The sequence below is a fragment of the Lepidothrix coronata genome, unplaced genomic scaffold (genome assembly GCF_001604755.1).
Source record: "Lepidothrix coronata isolate B3197 unplaced genomic scaffold, Lepidothrix_coronata-1.0 Scaffold30, whole genome shotgun sequence".
Classification (NCBI taxonomy): Eukaryota; Metazoa; Chordata; class Aves; order Passeriformes; family Pipridae; genus Lepidothrix; species Lepidothrix coronata.
The window spans coordinates 6251539-6272307 of NW_016690210.1; the positions used below are offsets into that span (position 1 = coordinate 6251539).

The 20769-nt window shown below is 34.8% G+C and overlaps 1 protein-coding gene across 5 annotated transcripts in view; it reads left to right on the forward strand.

Moving 5' to 3' along the window:
- The window catches only part of CFAP47 (cilia and flagella associated protein 47), a 275959-nt gene that overhangs the window by 35591 nt on the left and 219599 nt on the right, over positions 1–20769 (forward strand). For all 5 annotated transcript variants that reach the window (XR_001874104.1, XM_017811012.1, XM_017811014.1 and 2 more), the window contains 6 exons: positions 345–498; positions 3428–3528; positions 4729–4888; positions 11041–11233; positions 12632–12841; positions 19650–19750. Coding sequence is in view for 4 of the 5 variants with exons in the window: in XM_017811012.1 (XP_017666501.1) it covers positions 345–498; positions 3428–3528; positions 4729–4888; positions 11041–11233; positions 12632–12841; positions 19650–19750 (919 nt within the window). In the remaining variant the exon portion in view is untranslated. The remainder of the gene's footprint in view (positions 1–344; positions 499–3427; positions 3529–4728; positions 4889–11040; positions 11234–12631; positions 12842–19649; positions 19751–20769) is intronic.

Sequence of the window (20769 nt, forward strand, 5' to 3'; positions counted from 1 at the left end):
AAGCTTCTGCACTGGGGCCACTGCTCCAATCTTTTTTCACTCAGGTGAGTGACTGGAGTGGAACACAACACTGTGATTTAACAGAAGCTTTGTCTGTAGTTTTGCTCATAACCCTGATACTTTTGGTCATACAGTTTTCTCCTCAGGATGGGGGAAAAAAATGCCTGGGTCCTGCTTGCTTCGAGGGTTGATTCTCAGTGCTAATAGATGATCATCCTATTAATATCACGATCAGGTCCTAAATTAATTTCTATAATTCTGCTGAAAGAGTAAACCACTCATGGTTCAAGAAGTACCTATATTTTCTTTGGGAATGTGACCACAATGATATTTTTTTCCTTTAGGTGGCAGCATATCACTTCACTCTTCCAGTTACTACTCCTCAGGCTGACTCCTCACTTACAACTTTGGTTGTATCTGTGAATAACATCCTTCCTCCTCAGCCCCCTGCAGCGAAGCTCCCCGTGGCTCCTCCATGCTGTATAATCAAGGCAATTGGTAGGTAAACTGGGGGCTTAAAGAGCTGGTGGATACATATATTTGTAGAGATATGTTTGCTCGTGTTCTAATTGCAGAGAATTGCTACTTAATTGGAATTTGGTGGATAATTGTATAATTTATACATTTCTTGGAAACTTGCAAAATTTTCAAATTTTGACTTTTAATTTTACATACATGTAAAGCTGAACTTTCTATGCATAATTATGACACACTGAGAAAATATTTTTACATAGCCATTTGCCTTATGTAGAAATTAGTTTACCAAAACTCATTTTTGTGTCTACTCCTGCATTAGTATTTCTAGACTTCATCGTGCAAATCCCAATATTTACAGCAGTTCATCTAAAAAGTGTAGAAAAGTACTATGACAGTCATACTATTTTTCTGTCTTATCCTGTCAAAACCAGGATCTCTAGCTGTATTTGAAACTCCTTTAAAATGCCCCTGAATGGCTCTGATCCCATCTGTCCTGTCAGAGGTTGTTAATGGCCAAAGTTATGGGCCATTTGCCTGCAGCAAGAGATTGATATCTCAAATGATTCTTCGGTGCTTTTCTTAGAAGAAATTTGTGGTTCTCTTTATTTTCCTGTCTGATTCTTACAGTCATGTAGACCTATAAATTGTGAACATTTGAATACATTGGCTTCCTTCATCTTAGCTATTAATCTATAGTCACTGTTTATTTGAGATGAGACTTAAGTACCGAGTATCTTCCAGGAATGATGTTTGTGTAATGTTTAAACCTTTTGGGAGCACTGAAGAAGGCTTGGCCAATTAAATGCATAATGTGAGGTAAAAGCAACACCAATTTTATTAGGTTTTATCTATATTTAGGTTCTTTTTTTTGTTGTTTGTTTTTCTCTGTAGGGCTTTAACCTAAGTCTTACTTTTGAGACCTTTTAAAGTATCAAAGAACTCTGAGAGACCTGCTTTAGATCCTGTCATAGAAGTAAATTCACATTAAAGTTTCTAAATATATTTAGTTTAAGAACATATAGAGTAAAGGTGAAAGTACATGTGTATATGAGATTACTAGGAAGCACTTCTTTAAGTAAAAATATGAGTCAAAGTGACAAATTTCTAGTGCAAAAGTGATTTATGTAACATGAAGAAAAAATTTTTTTCATTTTCCCTTTTTTTGTGGAATAATGAATAGAAACAAACACTAAGGCTCATGAATAACTGAAAATCTTATCTAAATTTTATCACAAATTTGTGCTTCTGTGATGTAGAATTTATTCAACGTACCAGTATAGGCCAGCAACAAGTAATAATAGTATAAAAGAGAATATGAATACTTCCAATTTTGAGAAATACCTGAAAAAGTGAAGTGTGACTTCTGTTTAAATTTGAGTATTAGAATTACATTCTTACTGGGAATTTTGATGGTCTGGGAGGAGCGGGAGAAGTCTAAATAAATGTCTTGATCACTCAGTGTTTCAGATAATCATTTGGATGCAGGCAACTAGCCAAATTATTTCAATGTTAAAAAAGAACTTCATAATTTGATTACATTCTGACAACTTAAAAATTATATCTGTCATTGATTCATTTCAGATTACCATTTTAAGAGCTAGAACTTAGTAAGATGCATCTTGTGAGCTCTAAGTTTTGATTTGACAAATAGGCCTAATTCTTATTGCTAGATGCTTTATGGCGCATTTGTTTTCTGCTCTTACAATTGTTATTCCCCGTGACAGTTTTTGTGGTTGACCAGGATTCAGACTGCACAGGACAGTGTGGCTGACACTTAAATCAATAGCTTATATCTGATGTTTGTACTCAAGATTATTCAACCCAGTCTTTTAACTTCAATGTAGTCAATATGTTTTCAATCCATCATGAATATTTTTTAAATTTTTTTTTTTAAAAGCAAAGTTTGTAGACTGTTTCAGCACCTGGAAAGGAGGGCAGGTCTCTTACTTAAATACTTGTAAGACTTTTCCCTTGGAGACTGCTTATAGGTATGTAAGAAAGCACTGAAAGAGAAAAAACAAACCAGGACAGAAAACTCGACTGGAAAAGTCTCAAGTCTAATCTCTGTCTGATACAAAGGAAAAGGATGTATTATCAATATAATGGACTCATGTGAGCTGAAATTTGTTTTAATAATCCATCTCAACATTTTGTTTTGGCTGGGGAGATAATCTCCCTCATAGTGTTTGTCTTGCTGCATTCTCCTTGTACAGGGGTTTTGGTGAGAGTTGAGGCCTTTGTGAGTGGCACAGTTGCATAATGGTGGAAGCATTCCAGCAGATTACGTTCCTATTTTGAAACAATATTACTTTATAGAGTTTATATGCCTGTGCTCTGGAGAAATACAGATTGTATTGCTGTTTACATAATGTGATATATGCGATTAGGAAATTCTTTGGGTTTTTTAGGGGGAGAAGAGAATTGATCAACACTGGGCATAGAGCAAACTTGCAGATTTTGATAAGAGGATACTGTGTGCTTCCAGTGTTGTTACCAAGAATCAAAAAGAAGCTATGGGAACATATACCTTTGGTTTTTTTTTAAATTCTCACTTTAAACTCCGTCCTTGGTGACAGTTTCTTTGTTGCAGCTGTATGAAATTAAGAGAAATGCTGTTCTTTAGGAAATCTTTCAAGTCTTTTCTGATGATTACTGTCAGAAATGTAAATGCATTCATCTACATTAGGAAGATCATGTGGCTCTCTTTATATGAAGGAGACATGCTATAAGTCTGGTAGATATAAAATGTAAATAATTTTAATGTGACTAAAGAATAAGACAAAGTTAAATTACAGTAATTATATCTATAGTATAGGAACAACAAAAAGAAAAACAAGAGGAGAAACTTTTGTGTTAAACATGTGCAGAAACAATGATTTTATGAAGGGAATTTGAGGAAATATTTGTCAAATAATGCTGTATAAACATCTTAAATTGTTTTTTCCAACAGCACTTAATTCACTAGTGAAGTTCTCCTCAATGAAACTTAAATTTGAACAACATTCAAGTGACATGAATTTCGGTATTGCTGATGAGAGAGTGACTTCTCAGGTATGTAATCACAAGTGTTGTAGTTATTCTTGGCTATAGCTTTTAATTAACCAAAAATGACTGGGAAAAGAATACAGTTTTGGAACACAAAATACATTTGTGTTCCAAATATATGGTTTAAATATTTTAAAGTTTTCCGTTGTGATTTTTCTCAGTTTTTGTGTTTGTCTTTTAATCGCTATAAATTTTTCCAAAACTCAAACTTGGGCTTGTCCTGATTCTGATAATATGAGAAAGCTTGGGCACCATGAGAAATTAGCCATTAATTGTGTAAGAAATAGCTTAGTTCTGAAGATTTTCTGCTTCTGCTTGTACTAGTAAACTAGACAGTGGTGGTGCCAGAATGCAATCGATGATGTTCCATACAGTGAAATTGCTGTCCCAGTACATTGTATGGTGCTGATCTGTGAAAACTGGCACCCTCCCCAAAAATTCCTGGTCATGATTTAGGGCTTAATAGGGAAAAATCACTAAATAGGATATTTGGAACACAGAGAATTTCTATGAATGTAAAACATACCATAACATAATTTATTGTTTTTCATTCCCGAGGGCTTTGCTTGGAAATCATAAAAAATTATTTTTGGCAATGATGGAAACACTTGAAATGCTTTTTCAAGTGCCTTCAGAAAACAATGGTAATACAAAATCAAGACATTTTCCTAGCTAGGGATGTTTTGGGAGCTGAAAAATAACTCTGAGATAAAGGAATTTAGGTGGGTTTTTTAAATTTATTTCTACTGTTTTCTTACTGAATTGAAAGAAGAGGATTTGAAAATGTATTCTAAACTTCTTTTGTTTTCAATGTCTCCACCTGTAAATCTAAATGTGAGCCACGGAGTTTAGTGCTTGCTGTGCTTCATTTGTATCAGGAAAAAATCCTCAGTTCTGTTTGGCTAAGCACTCCCACTGTGATGCTTTGATCTATTTACCTCACATAAATGAAGTTTTTCCATTCTGGAAGGAAAGTATTGCTCTTTATGAATGTGGCGAGTGACTGGAAAGCATCTAGGCAGTGCAGATAGGCATACTCATCTTTGCAGATACAATAAACTGGGCTCTTCATTGCTTTCTAGGACTCTCTTGTTTTCTTTTTGATGTGTTTGCAGAAAGAATGCTTAGGATAGAATGTGAAAAGTGTCATGGTGTTTGCTGTTTTCCCTCTTTCAACCTGTATGCCTTTTCTGCAAATATTTACAGGACCTTGACCTGAAGAATATCTCAAGGCATCCACTGACATGGAAATTGAATTGTGATGATGCAGACAAAAATATAGAATATGGTGTTTTCGACTTTAGTCTGCAGGCTGGATCTCTTAGTCCAGGTGTCAAAGTCAGTATAGCTGTATCCTTCTGCCCTCGTAAGTAATTTTATGAATTCTTATACAGACAGTTTGGCCAATGTATCACTTTCATAGGTATGTTTAAATGAGTTTATATGATGAATTCGATACTAAGACTTGTTTTAATCACTTAAGGTTTGTTGTAGTTCTGAGAAAACAAGACAGCTGCAGACCTAACAAAAAGCATGGAATAACTTCTTTTGAAATCGTATTATTTGAAAAGTCTGGTTTGCAAACATAAAGCATCAAAAGCTGGAGTAGCTGTACCATTTTCAGTACTGCTCCTTCATGTTCATTTAGGTTGACTGACTTAGGTACTAAAGCTTTCCAAGGGTACTTGGCAAGTATGTGAACTTTTTTCTAAATAGCCATAATTTAGATAAGAATGGAAATTTCCTGTCTCAATGAGATAAAAAAAATCACTTAGCTATGATATTTTTTTAAATAATCTGCTCAGGTAATGAATCCCTAAGTAAAAATATGTAAAAAAGATTTCTAACAAAACTTGGGAGCATGAAGGAAGATGGTAATCAAGTACATATACCAGAAGAGGAATGACAGAATAGAAATATTAGGATTCTACCTTATTCACAGTCAAGTGTTTAGGGTAGAGAGTATTATACAAGATTCACAGAATTGTAGAATATAACACTGTATTTGAGCTGATAAAGCCCACCAGCATATGCAGCTGATGCCTACAGAACTCTTGTCATTTTGGCAGTTTGAGTGGCCTACTTTTGGGGCCCCAGCATTCTCAGGGAAGAAAAGTTGTTTTGTCAGTTGGATCTGATCCTGAGTCAGCAAGGGAGCATTCCTGTCCTAAAGAAAGATGCTGTTGTTGTTCTTTATCATAATATTTAAATGTCTAACTTGCATTGTGTACAATTTAATATACCTATATTTTTCTTTGTTTATAAGAGTCTTGCAATGATTCTGTATGAGAAATTGAGAAGCCTGTTAAATGTTGCTCTGTAAACGTTGTGAATGTGCAAGAGCAATATTTAATTCCATATGTTGCTTGGAGTTGCTTGTGTATTGCAGACTGTGAAGCAGAGCACAGCATACAAATAAAAACCAATATTTTTAATTACTGGATAAATTGCATGTGTAAATTCAGATGTGTGTGTACATAAATATGACTGATAAATTATTGTAATTTGAAGTTATGTGTATTTTTCTGTGTTCCCATATCTTTTGTTTACAGAAAATCATAAATAACTGTAAAAATCAATTACCTTCAGTTCAATGTTCTAAGTATTTTCCCATGATTTATAGCGTACTTGTGCTATACCTTCAGTGAATATCATTAGTCTTTCTTGTAAGAGAACATTAGGTACATCAAAACCCACATGGGAGACCTAGTTAATGAATATAGTGTGCTAATCACCTTCATGGGATTCTACTGTAAAGTTGTAATATGTGGGGGTGAACAAACCTTAAAATGAACTTTGAAAGTGCATTAGAGTAATTTGTTTAACTATACTGCATCATCTGTAATAGAGTACAAAGTGCTACAGTAAGCTGCAGTGTTTAATCAAATGCAAGAGTTTATATAATGCATGGTAAGATGATGCTACCTGTTAAAAAAGTAAAACTGGAGATTCTCAAGAACTGAAGTAATATGATCCTCTTCTGCTGCTCTATATTATAATACATTAAAAGTAGATAAAAATTTTCACTATATCTTATTGTGATATGAAAAATATCTGCAGCACAGGAAGTTACAATAAACTCATGCTCTGGGATCCCTTGTGGAAATAGTCACAAATAAACCTGTGAGTTACCAGGAGTTCAGAGCCTCTGAAGATGTGATGATTATGTAATAGGTCCAAGTGACCTTCATCTTCTAGTGTTTGTTTGGTTTTTTTTCTTTTTTTGAACAGTTTCTGTGGCGAAATGATTACTTTCCTTTTTTTTCCCTTAGTTTTTTTGTAGGACTTACCTTTAAGTTTTAACTACTGGTGACTTTTCTGCTTTGAAGTCTGTGTTTCAGTGTATGCAATTTTTTTCCATGGCACCTTTTTGTGCTGGAGGGGTGTATATGTATTACAGCATGTCCAAGGCAGCTAAATTAAAAATGTTTATTTAGGGGACAAGTGTAGGAACTGCATAACAATCTAATAAAAACTTAAGAGGGTGAGAAGGTGGTGATTTTATTTTCTTCTCACACAGTCTAAAAAAATCAAAACCTGTGCTACCATAGAGTTAAAATTTCTGGAGGGCAAAAAAATATAAGAAATATAGATCTATGCTGCTAGAGAGGAACAAGGAATATGGACATCCTCAAAGAAGTGGCTGTTTAAACCAGTTTTTGATTCTAATTTAAAGTGTAACTGAAACAGGTAGAGTAAAAGGTGTGGGAACTTGAAATATTTCTCCTCTGAAAGCGTGGGAGGTCAGCTTGCATATGTGTATAACTGACTTTCATCAGAAATATAATCTGTTTACTATTAACAAGGAATCTCCATGAAGAATGGTCCCAAGGTAGCTGTGGAGTTAGGCACCCTGAACTGGATGGGCTTTCTAGTGCAAATTAGACTGAGAATGAAGCACCTAATGAATATATGCACATAAGTACTTCAAGAAGTTGTGTTCCTTTATTCAGAGTTTTTTCTAATGCTTGTTTCCCCTAATAAATATATCTAGAAAAGACAAAGGTGACATTTCCCATATCATTGTACAGATTTAGTTAGCCCTTGGCAGATTTAGATTGGCAAATTCGTAAGTACCATCAAGTCTTCCTACTGAAAACTTTCACATCCACTGGACTGCTTTTTTTTTTGTCCTATAGAAATTAATGGTGGTATACCAGAATTGTAACAGCAGCACAGGCTTTGACAGTGGTCATTAAACGTGTGAGTAGTAAAATAAATTCATGACTTCAGCTGTTAGTTCAGGACGTAATTCTCATTAATTGCAAAGTAATTTGTTTAACAAGAAATATCCTGAAAACATTGGCCCTATGCCTTCCAAACTAATGAAAGTATCTTAATGAAATAATTCACTTTTTTTTTGTCTTTGTGTCTGTTTAAAATGATCACGATATTACAATGTCCTGCTGTTTCTGACATAAGCAATAATTTATTCGTTTACGTGCTTATGAGAGACTGAAATGCTAATGGTTAATGCCTCCAACAATTGGCCATTTGCAAAACAATTGGCTGGGTTTGCACCCCCCAATGAAAGGGGAGGAGAAGTGTTTTTTGTGTTTGGTGGCAAAACCTCTGATCCACATAAGACAAGGGGTGCACACCCACCATTGGCAGATGGACCATGACAAACCAACCTTTGTTCAGCAACAAGCTGGTTTTGAGCCAAATAAGTGAGAAAGCCAATAAGAAACAGAACCTGTGGAGGTGGCACAATGCTTTTTATCGTGCCAGTGTACTCCCTTACACAACTGTCTCAGTCGTAAAACTCTCCCCTGGGGAAGTACCGGGACATTTACATGTAGGCCCCTTCTGCTGGGGCATAACTGGGCCAACTGCTCTGGCAGGAGAGGCAGCTGTCATGTCTTTGAAGGTGTGTCATAAACCATCAAAGGCACCCAAAGTGCCCCCAGACTCATTTCTGGGGCCTTCCACCAGAGGACTGTGCGTGATCCACAGTTTTACAACAGACAGTGTAAAACTCCTCCTGTCCAGGGGAGGTACCTGGGTGTTCCCACCTGAACCTGAACATATGTTAACCCACTGAGCTCAGTGTTCCATGGGCTTCCATGACGGATCAAGACTGTGACCATCACTTCGATCAACAGACGCTGAAATTACAACAATCAAGTCTTGTCGCTGGATCCACAAGTGGTGATATCTTTCCACTATCTATGCTTATCCTTTCTTTCCTTTTTTTCCTTTATGTATTTTCTTAAGTGATATCTTTATGCTTTTATATTGCTGTGTTACTATAGATAATACTGCCCCAAATGGCTACATACCTGCTTTCCATTGCAACTCAATTGTTCTAAAATAAACCTGCCATATATACACGTAACACCAGTCATTCAGTGTCCCTTCACTCTAATCCACCCCAAGGGATCTGTTAACAAGAACCTGAGTTATCCTTGCCTTCAGGGGTGGGTCATAACAGTACTATGGAGAATTTTGATGTGAGCAAATGTGTGGAGCCACACACAGAATGATCAGTGGATTAAGCACTGTCTGTTCTGTTTTTTGAGTGAGGGATTCTATAGCAAATAGAGGCAATCTTATATTAATGAATTTGTTAGAATTTTTCTGTACAAAATGGATAGTTAATGTGAATATTTTAAAATGTGAGTTACTGAAAATTGCACATTCTTTGATATTGACACATGCTCATCTACTTTTTTTCCTTCATTATATTCCATCCCTATGGTATTTATTGGTTATGGCCTTTCACTTTATTATATGGCATATGTATGTATGAAGATAGAACACCAGAAATATTGTGTAGTTCTAGCCCAGCTAGATAGTCTTCTGTAGAACAGAAGACTGTCTAGCTCATATATGGGATTAACTTGTGTAGAACATCCTTTCTTATAGGCTTGTAAAAAATATTCTGTTTGGCTCTTTGTCCACCTTCATGACCTTTTTCTGATGCTGTCTCACTTTTCCTTCATAAAAGGACTAAGTGTCAGAGGAAGATGTGTTCTTGTTGTATCAAAATCTACAATCAGAATCTTCTTAGCCTTCTCAGCAGTATTGTCTTCTAAAGTTCATTTCCATTTAACATGGAATTAGGCAGATGTTGCAAACACTGCAGCAGTTCTTACCAGACCTGGTTTTCACTTTGCCACTTTCCTGTTTTCTGGTCTGAAACAAAGGAATCCTCAGGCCATGTTCTAGTGTCATAACAGGCTTCTGTGAAGCTCCTCTGTTATCATCTCCATTAGGAAATTGGATCTTACAAGGAGAAAATAAGACAAAGTGTTTTGAAGGCACTAGATTTTATTCTTTTTGTTTGTAAACAGTGACAGCTCTTTCTCAGGCTGTGGATTTAATTATCTGAGCTAATCTGAAAAGAACCTGTCGTGTATTTTGTTTGCAGTGACACATAAATGCTCATACAGACACATAAAACACAAATTATTTTTTTCTGGCTATCTTTTCCTCTTATTTATTAGGTAAGGATTTTTCCATACTGATCTGATAAAGAGGAATCAAAGGAAAAGGTGTTTTTTCTCAAAAATTAAACTTTTTGGGTTGTCTTACTACACACCATGCAGATTTGTTTCTAAGTACAAGAGTTATTCACTAGGTGGCCCTCAAAATTGCTGGTGTTGCTATCTCTTCAGCAGTGGTAATGTCTGAAAATTTGGTAAATGGCACTGCTTGGTTTGGAATACCATTTTGGTAGTGTAATGGTTGTGGAAGGAAGCACCTTCCTCTCTGTGTCAGTGGAAGAAAAATGTGCTTTTCCATCCTAGAGAAACTGCCTTGCAGCAGTTAGGAAGGTGGCATGAGAAGGGGCAGAATACAAGGTAATCTTTATCTTCACTATTGTCATGTCCAGCTGCACTGTAGAGAACGCCTGGAGAAGGATCTTTGGTCATCCCATCACTTTTTTTTTTTGTGGACTTGGCAGTGTTAGTTTTGCAGTTGGAGTTGATGATCTTAAAGGTCTTTTCCAACCTAAATGTTTCTATGACATGGAAGATGCTCTTAGTGGAGGGTAGGACTGGTCCTGCTGGCTTGTGTGAGGCTGACTTAGCAACATTACAGGTTTTAGGGTCATCTGTGTAACTGTAGTCATTGCCCTCTTAAAAGGCACCAACTTTTCTTTATCTTGGCAGTCAGATGCTTCTGATAGTTTTTCCTTTATAAAGTAAGTATTCTCTGTGTCAATTATTGTAATTTATAGTATGACTGCAACTCTTTAAAATCTGCTAAGTGTTGTATTGATATTATGTACAATAGAATATTAGTGCAATAAATTAAGAACTCAGACTGAAAAATTTCTGACAAGTTAAAAAAAATGTGGATTTTTCTTTGCTGCGGGCAAGTGTTCTAAGCTTTCTTAATAAATATTATTCTGTTACTATGTTTATTTTATGTTAAAACGCATTTTTAGAAAGAAAGCAGATTTTTTTAAAAAAAACCCAATTAAAATCCTAACCCAAAACCTCTTAATGTAGCTCCTCTAGTTGCATGTATTTATGGTAATATAATTTTTTTTTACAACCTTTCGAACAGCTTGTCCTGGGACATATACTTCTGAAATATCAGTGTATGTAAATGATAATCCATCACCATACAAGATAACATTGTCTGGCACTCTGAAGTCACCAAAACTAAATTTTGACCCTCCCTTTGTAATCATGATGCCAGTTCCTCTGGATGTGGAAACTGAAGCAGACATCAATATCATTCCCCAAGATTATTTAAGGTAAAAATCTCAAAGTAGATTTATTATGTAAATCCTGAATAATTGTTGGTTTTGTTCTCTTCAGAAAAAGTGACTTAACTTTTGTTTGTGAAGGTTAGTATATTAATTTTATGCTCAGCAGAAGAATCTGCATATTTAAGAAAAATTAGTGTAATTAATATTGCTGTATATTCAACAAACCCATGCTTTGTCCTCAAACATTCCTGCTTCATGAAGTGACTATCTTCTGATTTATTCACTCTATGAATTTATATCAGAAATAAAAAATTACTATGAATAACACAAAAATTAAGAGCAGAGTCCTACCAGGACTTTTATCTTAAGTTTAGCTGGATACTAGGATCATAGTCTTATTTCTTTTTTCATATTGTGATAAGATAAAATCTTTCTGTTGTCTTATTTTCTCTACTGCACAGCTTATAAGGCACTGTTTTGAAATCCAGCTGTTGTTTGAGCAGTTGGTGGGGTTGTGGTTTTTGGTGGTGTTTTTTTTCCTTCTTCCCTCTCCTCTTCTTCATAAGTAAGGTTTTAGTATTGAAAAGGACAGCACAAATGTTTTAGTCCTGCCACTTTTTACAATAGACAATTCATGTGTTTGTTACTTCTCTGTGGATCAACTTTATCCTGTTGCTTATAAGAGCCTTTTTGTAATCTTTCTAAGAACCTTTTGTAATATTATGTACCATAACCCAGCTTCACAACTATTCCAATTTTTAAGTCACAACTTTTCTGTTTTTAATCAGTAAGGAACAATAATATTAGTTTTGCTCATATAGGTATCATTTCAATGAAGAAGAACTGGAGCAAAGCATTTCTATTGTCATAAATTAATGAAGTTGACTTTACCTTCAAATTATTATTGTCTTATCTTGTCTGAGTAGTACTCATTTATCAAGTGATTTGTCTATTGTCAGTGACTCAGTGTTTGGAACTGAAAGGATTCCCTAAGGGCCTGGACTGACTGCCATTCTTATTTTGGAACTGAAACCTATAGTCACATAACTTGGGGAAAGCATCTTAAGCATCTTCATGAAATTCCCCTTAATATTTCTACTTTAAAACTTTCTTTAAATTATTGTGCAATAATTCAGCGAAATTTTTAAGTTTTGGAAACCTGTTTATGCCTTTTGTAGCACGGTTAGTAGAAATTGCTCTTCATGTGGACATTGAGCTATTGTGGGTCAGTATAAAATGTTCAGATGCGTATGAAGAAAACAAACTACCATCTAAATGTTGAAAGAATTTTAATTCTTTAATTAGTTTAATGTGATTTGTACTTCAAAACTAAAGTTATTCTTCTCTATTTAACTGTGAAATATAGTTTTGTGAATGTGTGAATCAACTTTATTACTGCAATCCTGTAAGCACAAACATCATTATTATTTATTTTTAACACAGGCAATCGCAAATTCATGTTGAACTTCCTCAGATTGAACTTGAAGATGGTGACAGGATCTGCCCATTTTCTGTGCAGTTCCCAAAAGGACTAGACATTGTTGTTTCATCAGATGGCAAAAGTAATCAACTAATTTGCCATATCAGCTTTAGATCATCTAAGCCAGTGTCATTTTTAGGGAATATGTGCTTCATTGATGAAGAAGAAAACAGGTAATGTGTGCAATTCAAATTCATTTGGGGGAAGGTTCCAAACTGATAAAGTTGAATATAAGACACAGAAGTCACAGTAGTTGGGTAAAGACATACAGGAATCATTCTGAAAAAAATTAAAATGGAACATAGAAATTTTTTTTTTGACTGAATTATTATTTAAAACTAAAAAATTCAGCTTTGGCCTCTAATGTAAAATTAATCTGAGTGTCCATCTTAGGATCTTTTTTCAACGTCTTATTCATATCTACTGGTAACTTGCATCTTGTTTCTCTCTCCCCTTGGTGGGATGAGAGGGTTTATTGATAAGGAAGAAAGATAGGTGCTGTTGTGAGTAAAAGTAATTCCTGCAGTTACTATTTTCAGTAAAGCAACTATTTTGAGGGCTAAATATCTCCACACTACAGCTTAGAATGGGCTTTTTTCTAAATATTAATCTTATATTATTTTGATGTAAGGGTTATGGGCCTTTCAGTTATTACTGTTCATATTGGATTGGTATTTTATATATTTCCAATATAGATTGTCAGCCGGGAATCTATTTCTTATTAATTTTATTTAATTCTAAGATTTAGTCATTGTGTAGGTTCATAAATGTGTGCTGAAGTTTGCAGTGATTATGAGAAAAGGATAATTTAGGCTTATGATGAGGTCTAAAATATGGCTTCTGAGCAGGCACAATATTTAGTTTTAATAACTTTTTATATGATGCACTAACAGCTTCTCAGACCTTGTTATAGAGAAATAAAAATTCCTCCTGTGTAATAAACTTTTTTCTATATTTCCCATTAAAAGGAAATAAATGATACAATCTTCAATTTAAAGGCAAACTCAGTGTGTTTTTTAAAGAAATATAGCAAATGAAAGTCATCTAATTAACCATAAAAGCCATTCCTGCTGGTGAAGGTGAAAAAATTCATGCTCCAGAATTTCAAATCATCTTAAAATTGTTGCTATGTTTTAAAACTTAGTAGTTAGGTACTTTTTAAATGAACAGAAATAGTCACAGGTGTATATGTGATTTCCTGACAGGCAGTTGAGTGTGTGTGTGGGCTGTAGGAGCAGGTGATACAAAACCTGAGCACAACTGGATGAAACAACACAGCATCCAAAACAAAGGGATTCTGTGTGTACCATTAGTCAGTGTAAAAATATTATTCATATTTGCTTTCAGAAGAAATTATTTTTATCATAACCAGAAAGAATTCTTTCCTTCAGTTGGAAAAGTCTAAGTAAGCACCTGATTCTCTAATCCTGTTATTATTCTAATATAGTCCATGATAATTTATCCAGACCTGGATAAATTTATCCAATTTTATTATTACTGTTAGTGTTATTATGTGCTTTGATTTGCACTCTGTAGTAACATGTAGCTGCAATTTCTTGTTCTCTGCATATCTGCCCTCATTCTTGCCAGCCCAACCCCATGGGAGCCCTGTGCAACACGTTCAAACTTCAAACCTAATTATCTAAGCACTTGAACAATTTGTTTCAGACTGTGCAACTAATGAATTTAAACTGCTTTGTTAATTTGAGTCTTTTAGGACCACAAGATTTCAGGGTCATCTACGTCTTTAATAATAAAACAATGAAACCTATAACCTTTTATAACACCTATAAAAGCTAACTGGTCTTGAATAGGTTCCTGGACCGCTTAATAGGCTGTGAAATCTCACAGTATCAGGTGCTGAAGTTGTATTAATTTGTCAGGTATTCTCTCTTTATGTTTTCCTTTTCAAGTAGTAATATGTATTTTTAAAATTATTTGAAAAAAATTTTGAAATTTAACTTCCATTCCATGTTCTGGGATGTTCTTATTCAAATAGGCAACTTAAATTTGTCATGGGTTGGTAAAATATCATATCCTATATTTAACTACTTAGAAGAGAAACTCTAACCTCTAAGCAAAGCTAATTCTAACCATATTTCAAGGCAGGAGTATTGAAAAGGCAAATAGTCTGTTTGGATAATTTTTTTTACTTAGCCTTCACAGTGTTTTCCTTTTCTATATTTGGTCTAATACGTAAGATTGATTTGCATAGCCCATTTTTATTCCTTCTAAATAAAAATATTTTTTTTCCTTAATACACAATGAACATTAGGTAAAGGATAGATAGTGTTGCATTTGACTACTTTACGGAAAATATTTGAAAGATGACAGGCAATAATTTTTTATAACAAAGACATGCTATATGCACTTGTAAAAGAAAACTGAAGAGATATATGGTTTTCATTCATGTAGGAAATTTAGTGTCAGCACAACTTCCATTAAATGGAACATAAGAAAGTGCATTAATATTTATTTAATGACTGCATTAAATGAGAATTTTCAGTTAATTTCTAATGCTATTTTAGACTTCTGTTCTTCCTATTTGCTCCTTCGACTACAAAGCAAAATAAATGACGTTTCCTTGCATAGGACTGATAAGAATACAGAAGTAAAAGATAACATAAAATCCAAGACTTTCTTGAACAAGTATTTAATAAATGGGAATAAATATTTAGCTATGACAGGTATTTCCCCCAAAAAACTTCTGCAAATATGTCATGTTTATATGTTTGTTCTCTACCGTTGTTATATCTTTCAATTTGCTGATTATACAAATACTTCAACAGAAAAGAAAGTTTTCTGCCATCTTGATTGAAATGACATTTAATTTATTATTTCTAAAAATAATCAATAAACAACAGGTGCCTGTTGTGTCATACAATCAAAGAAAGGGATGCTCTGAGCAGCAAAGTATCCCAGGATCCCCACTCATGTTGGGTAGGTAAATTGGTGTGGTCATTGGTGACACAAATGCTCTGAGGTCCTTGCCTCCCATGTTCTGCTGTTGCCTATTTTCATTCTCGCTCCTACTGGGGAGCTGTGGAAACTCATGCAATTTGTGAATTTATTCACGTTACTCTGGCTGGAGCTGCAGAAGGAGAGGCTGTCAGGGAATTTAGCCTCTAATAACAATATGATACAACTGAGACACAATCACTAACCCAGTTATGGATTGGTTCCAGTTGTTTTGATAGTCCGTCAGATCTCAGCGTCTCGCAGGGGAAACGCTGCGTTCCCTTTGCTCTTGGGAAATGTGCCTAAACCATGCAGCTCTTTAATAGGCACTGCTGGCAAATGTCCAATGCATGTATTCTGCTGGCACGCCTGGGAGAATTAAAGCTGTCAATTCTTTCAATATCATTTACAGTTGGAGAGCGCGGGGAGCAAGAAAACATTGGAGTTCTTGATATTTGTGTGCTGCCTTGCGGTGTTCATCTGACCTTAGAATATATTGGCATTTCGCCTCAGATAGTTGGGAATGCTTTTGAAAACCAGGATGGTCCAAACTCATTAATCACTCCTGTTCTTTTCTGTGCTTATGGCTTTCTCCCACTGTGAATGGTACCTGAGAGCTGAAGCATCTGTTATTCAAGAATTAAGAACTGATGTCTGCCTGCGTTTCTAGAGCGCTTGGGATATACTGATACAAACCAAATCACTTGTTTCAGGAAACATCTGAAATGCTATAGAGCAGATTAAAAAGGAAAATATATTTTGGTTCAGGTTCTTTTGTCTTTCAAGAAACATTAAAACAAATAATTTAATGAAAAAAATCAGTTACTTGAAGAGAAGTGAAGAACTTCTTATATAAACTTTTTCTTACAGTGTTAGATGGTATTTTTTGTCATCACAGTTGGAGCTTTACTTTTGGTGATCAGCAGGTTTCAAATGTTGGTAAACACAATATATTTAATGGCAATTTTCCTATTTTGTGTTCTTTTGAAATACTCATTAGGGAATAAACACTGAAATAGCAGTGGCAATGATGGTCCATGTAGATAACAAATTTTTTACTTGCTTTATTAAGCATTATAAAACTGAATACACTGAATAATTTAACACATTAGTGACTTCACATTTGCTAGCAATGGAGGTACCTTTCGTTCCAACATAGAATAACATAGACCTTTGTATAATTTAGTTAAACTCTACTGCAAATGCCAAAATAAATATATTACACAAGACTTCTAGTTTTATAATGTCACTTTGTTAATGATGTTATAAATAAAGGTCAGTGGTAAAAGATGATTTTAAGCACATGCAGAATGTACATGTCTTTTGTAATCTATTTTCTACATTTGTATGGAAATGTGTATGTTTTTCTGCCTGGTGCTGTATATCTCAGTGCCTGTACCGTTGCATGAGAAACATTTAGCTCTAGCACCTTTGCTTTTCTGCCATATGTCCTTAGGAATGCCATCATTTGACACTCAGATTAATTTTTTAGCTACTGTCTCATTCTTGAACTTTCCTTTCAAATTGCACTTTTGGGAAAATGCTGTATTAAAATATTTAATGGTAAGTGGACAGGTGGCCAATAAGTGAGTTGATATTTATTATCACAAAATGGCTGAGGTTGGAAAGAGCTTCCAGAGATCATCTTGTCACTTCTTCAAAGAATCAACTCTCTTGTCCAGTTGGTGTTTGAATATCTTAAAAGATTGAGAGTCCATAAATTTCTCTGGGCAGACTTTTCCAGAGTTTAGTCACTGTCATGTTTTGTTTTATTTGGTTGGGTTTTTTTTCTCTGATGAATTGATAAAATGTCCTGTATTTCAATTTGTACCCATTGCCTTTTGTGTACTGAGCATTGCTGAGAAAAGTTTGGCTCCATCTTCCTTCTCCCCTCCCATCAGATATTTGTACACACAGATAAGATTCCCCTGAGCCTTCTTTCCTCCCAGCTGAACATTCACAACTCTCAGAATCTCCCCATATAGCAAATTCTTCAGTCCCTTCTTCAGAGAAGCTAAATCCTTGTCATCAGTGTTAGCTGCAGAATCAGTTGTTGACTTGCAGATCCATCTGCTCATCCTCAATATTTGTATTGTTTGGGTGTATTCATTTCTCTTACTGTGTTACCACCAGGCAATCAGGCGTGTCCTTGTGGGGTTCTTAGCAGCAGGGAACAGGGAGGAGCTTCTCTTGCAGCAGCACCATGACCTCTGAGGGATTTATTTGTACACAGATGTTCTGTTGCAGTTGCTGTTCTTTATATTCCAGAATGTGCACTTAGTGTCTTTGCTTTGAGTAGTATCACTCACGGAATTTGGATAAGTAGTTAAGCTGTACTGCAGTTGTTCTCACCACACTTTTGTGTTTCATTACTTTGCAAGTTGGAGCACGAATGAAAATTTGGCATATGCCCAAATCTCAAACCAGCACTGAGGATGCCGATGGCTGAGGTACCACAGTAAAGTCATGGGTTGGAAGTTGGCAAACTTTTCTGTGTTGTCGTTATTGATCCTGTGTGTCTTTAAATGGCTTGGTAAAGTTAGAAAAAACAAGCTCTGACACCTGGTTTGAGCATGTACAAGTGTACATTTTGTTCATATAGATAGATGTTGATATACCTCTTATAGCCATCTGTCCTGCTCCTGAGATTTCTGCTGAATAAAAGCAGAAAGGATGATAGTAGCTAAAAGAATACTGTGCTACAAGGTGCAACTGGCCAAGACCCTTGTTCCAATAGGATTGACATGTCCTGTGAATAAATAAAATCATTGTAGAGCTGGATTATTGATTTAAATAGCTGTTAGCTATGAAATTGGAATTCCAATTTGAATATTTACAGATAAGAAGATGGCTATGGATTATATTGGACCCTTTCTCTATTTAAAAAGTTTTCTTGAAAGGGATATCCAAGGAGAGGGAAGCATGAAAGAGAAAATTACTTTCTGGTAGTTTTAAAACATTTCTGTTTTCCTTGATTAAGTTTTTCTATAAAAAAGCAGTAAAATCTGATTATGTCATATATAAATTAATCTGAAAGGTTTTGTGATAGCTTTTAATGTTAATCTAAATTTAAAATAAATAGGAATCTCTCAGTATTTTATTTGAAGAAAATAAAATATTCTGTGCAAGGTACATTTCCAATATGCATAATTGTCAATATATTAAAGCAAGATGGATATCAGCATGCTGTGTGAATTATTAAAATACACTTTTCTTTGTATTTTTGACAGCTTAGTCGAAACAGTTAATTAACATTAATGTTAGTTAATAAGTAAATGTGGAGTGGAGTACAAACGCAGCTATTTAATAACATAGGACTAAGCTCAGTTTAATTAGCTGTCAGTTGCAATGAGCTAAGAACATGAATACAGATGGCTAACAGGGTTCCATTGATGGCAATCATTTGCTTGTTGACTGGACTCAGAGATTGAGGTGAAGCACGAAAAAAGGATTAAAAGGGGGATTGCTGCACATTAATATAACTGCTACAGATAGTACAGACAGTCTAGTGAACATTGGAGCATGAACATCAATTTCTATTATATTGAAGCAATTGCAGTCAATATCTTCTTGTTTTTAAACTGAATTTATTTATTTTTAAGTATTTATTTTGACATTTCTGCAAGAAGTCTTACAGAAAAAAATGATATATCAAAATAGAAGTTGCTTTTCAAGAAAGCTTCCCCGTCAAAAGTTGTAAGACACTCATAAATGTCAGCCATGATTTTGATATTTTATTTTCTTTTTAGAGAGACAGAGTTAATTCATTTCTTGAAATCTCTGCTAACTCTTTCAGACTGATGATACACCTGTACTCATAGTAAAACTATGAAGTGGAAGTACTACACTAAACCTCAGCATTTTGATAGGTGCACTCCCACCTGTGCAATCTCCTGTTGAACCACTACAGAAGAGTGGAGGAGTTGTCTGGACACCTTCATTCTGTCTTTTGTCCTCGTGCTGAAATGTCTCAATTACCATTGCTAAATAGAAAATGGTAACTTCTGTGTTTTGTTTTCAAAGGTTCTCAATTCAGATTGCAGCAACAGCAGAGAATTGTCTTCTTACTTTATACCCATACTTGGCATTTCACTGCTCTGATCAAAAAATAACCTTGAGAAGCCGTAAGTAGTCAACAATCGACCTCTGAAATTATATTATGTACAGTAGTATTATCAATGTTTTCAGGGTTATAACAGGAATGTGATCATCAAGATGGCACTTTTCCCATTAATTTCAGGGGGATACTGCAATTAATTTTTTAAAACAATTTAATAACTTCAGTTTTCCTGTTCAAAATGAGGAAAATATATAAATGATTAGGTAATGTTTATTGAAAAAATATTGAACAAACCTAAATTTTACAGGATGTTTTGTGAAGCTTTTATTGTGAGTAGAGAAAATGGCCCAAATAATAGAGAAGAAATTTACTTAATTTAAATTGTATTGATAGACAGTGATCATATGTTTTGAAGAAAGCCACATGATTTTTTTTTTAAAATATGATCATTATTTGCCTCTTGTGAATTATTTTCAGGGGTTTTTATTTAATTGCTGTCCTTGAAGGGTGAATGGCACAGCCATATTTTAAGTCCTAATAAAAGCCTGTGATCAGAGAACAGAAATATTTCTGTAATATATCTCCCTGCCTGCCACCCTTTGCCTGCCTCTCTGTCTCTATATCTCTACCTGTGTCCCCCATGCTGACCCCATCTCTGCCTCAGTGATCTGTAATCTCTTTACGTGTGGCTGTGCTTATGGGAAGAGATTAGGATCATTGTTTAATTCAGGTTGGAAGGGATCCCTGGGAGTCATCTAGTCCAACCAGCAGGTTCAAGTATGGTTTCAAGCTATTTTTTTTGTAGCTGTTGGGATCTGATATGTTTTGATTACAGAGACAAGACTTTCAGATAAGCAAGTCCTTTGATCTGAAACAGATTTAGCTTTAAACAATGAATTCTAAGACTGCATTAACTTAAAATAAGTGTGTTACTTGTAGTATTTAAGAGAAAAGAGAATTAGTACTTGTGAAGTTCAAAAAGGGATTAGCAAAAAGGCAGGCAATGTTTTGGGGTTTTTCCCTGCTATAGACTGTAGTTATTGGTACCATATCATTCAGGGATTATAACACAATAAAATGAAG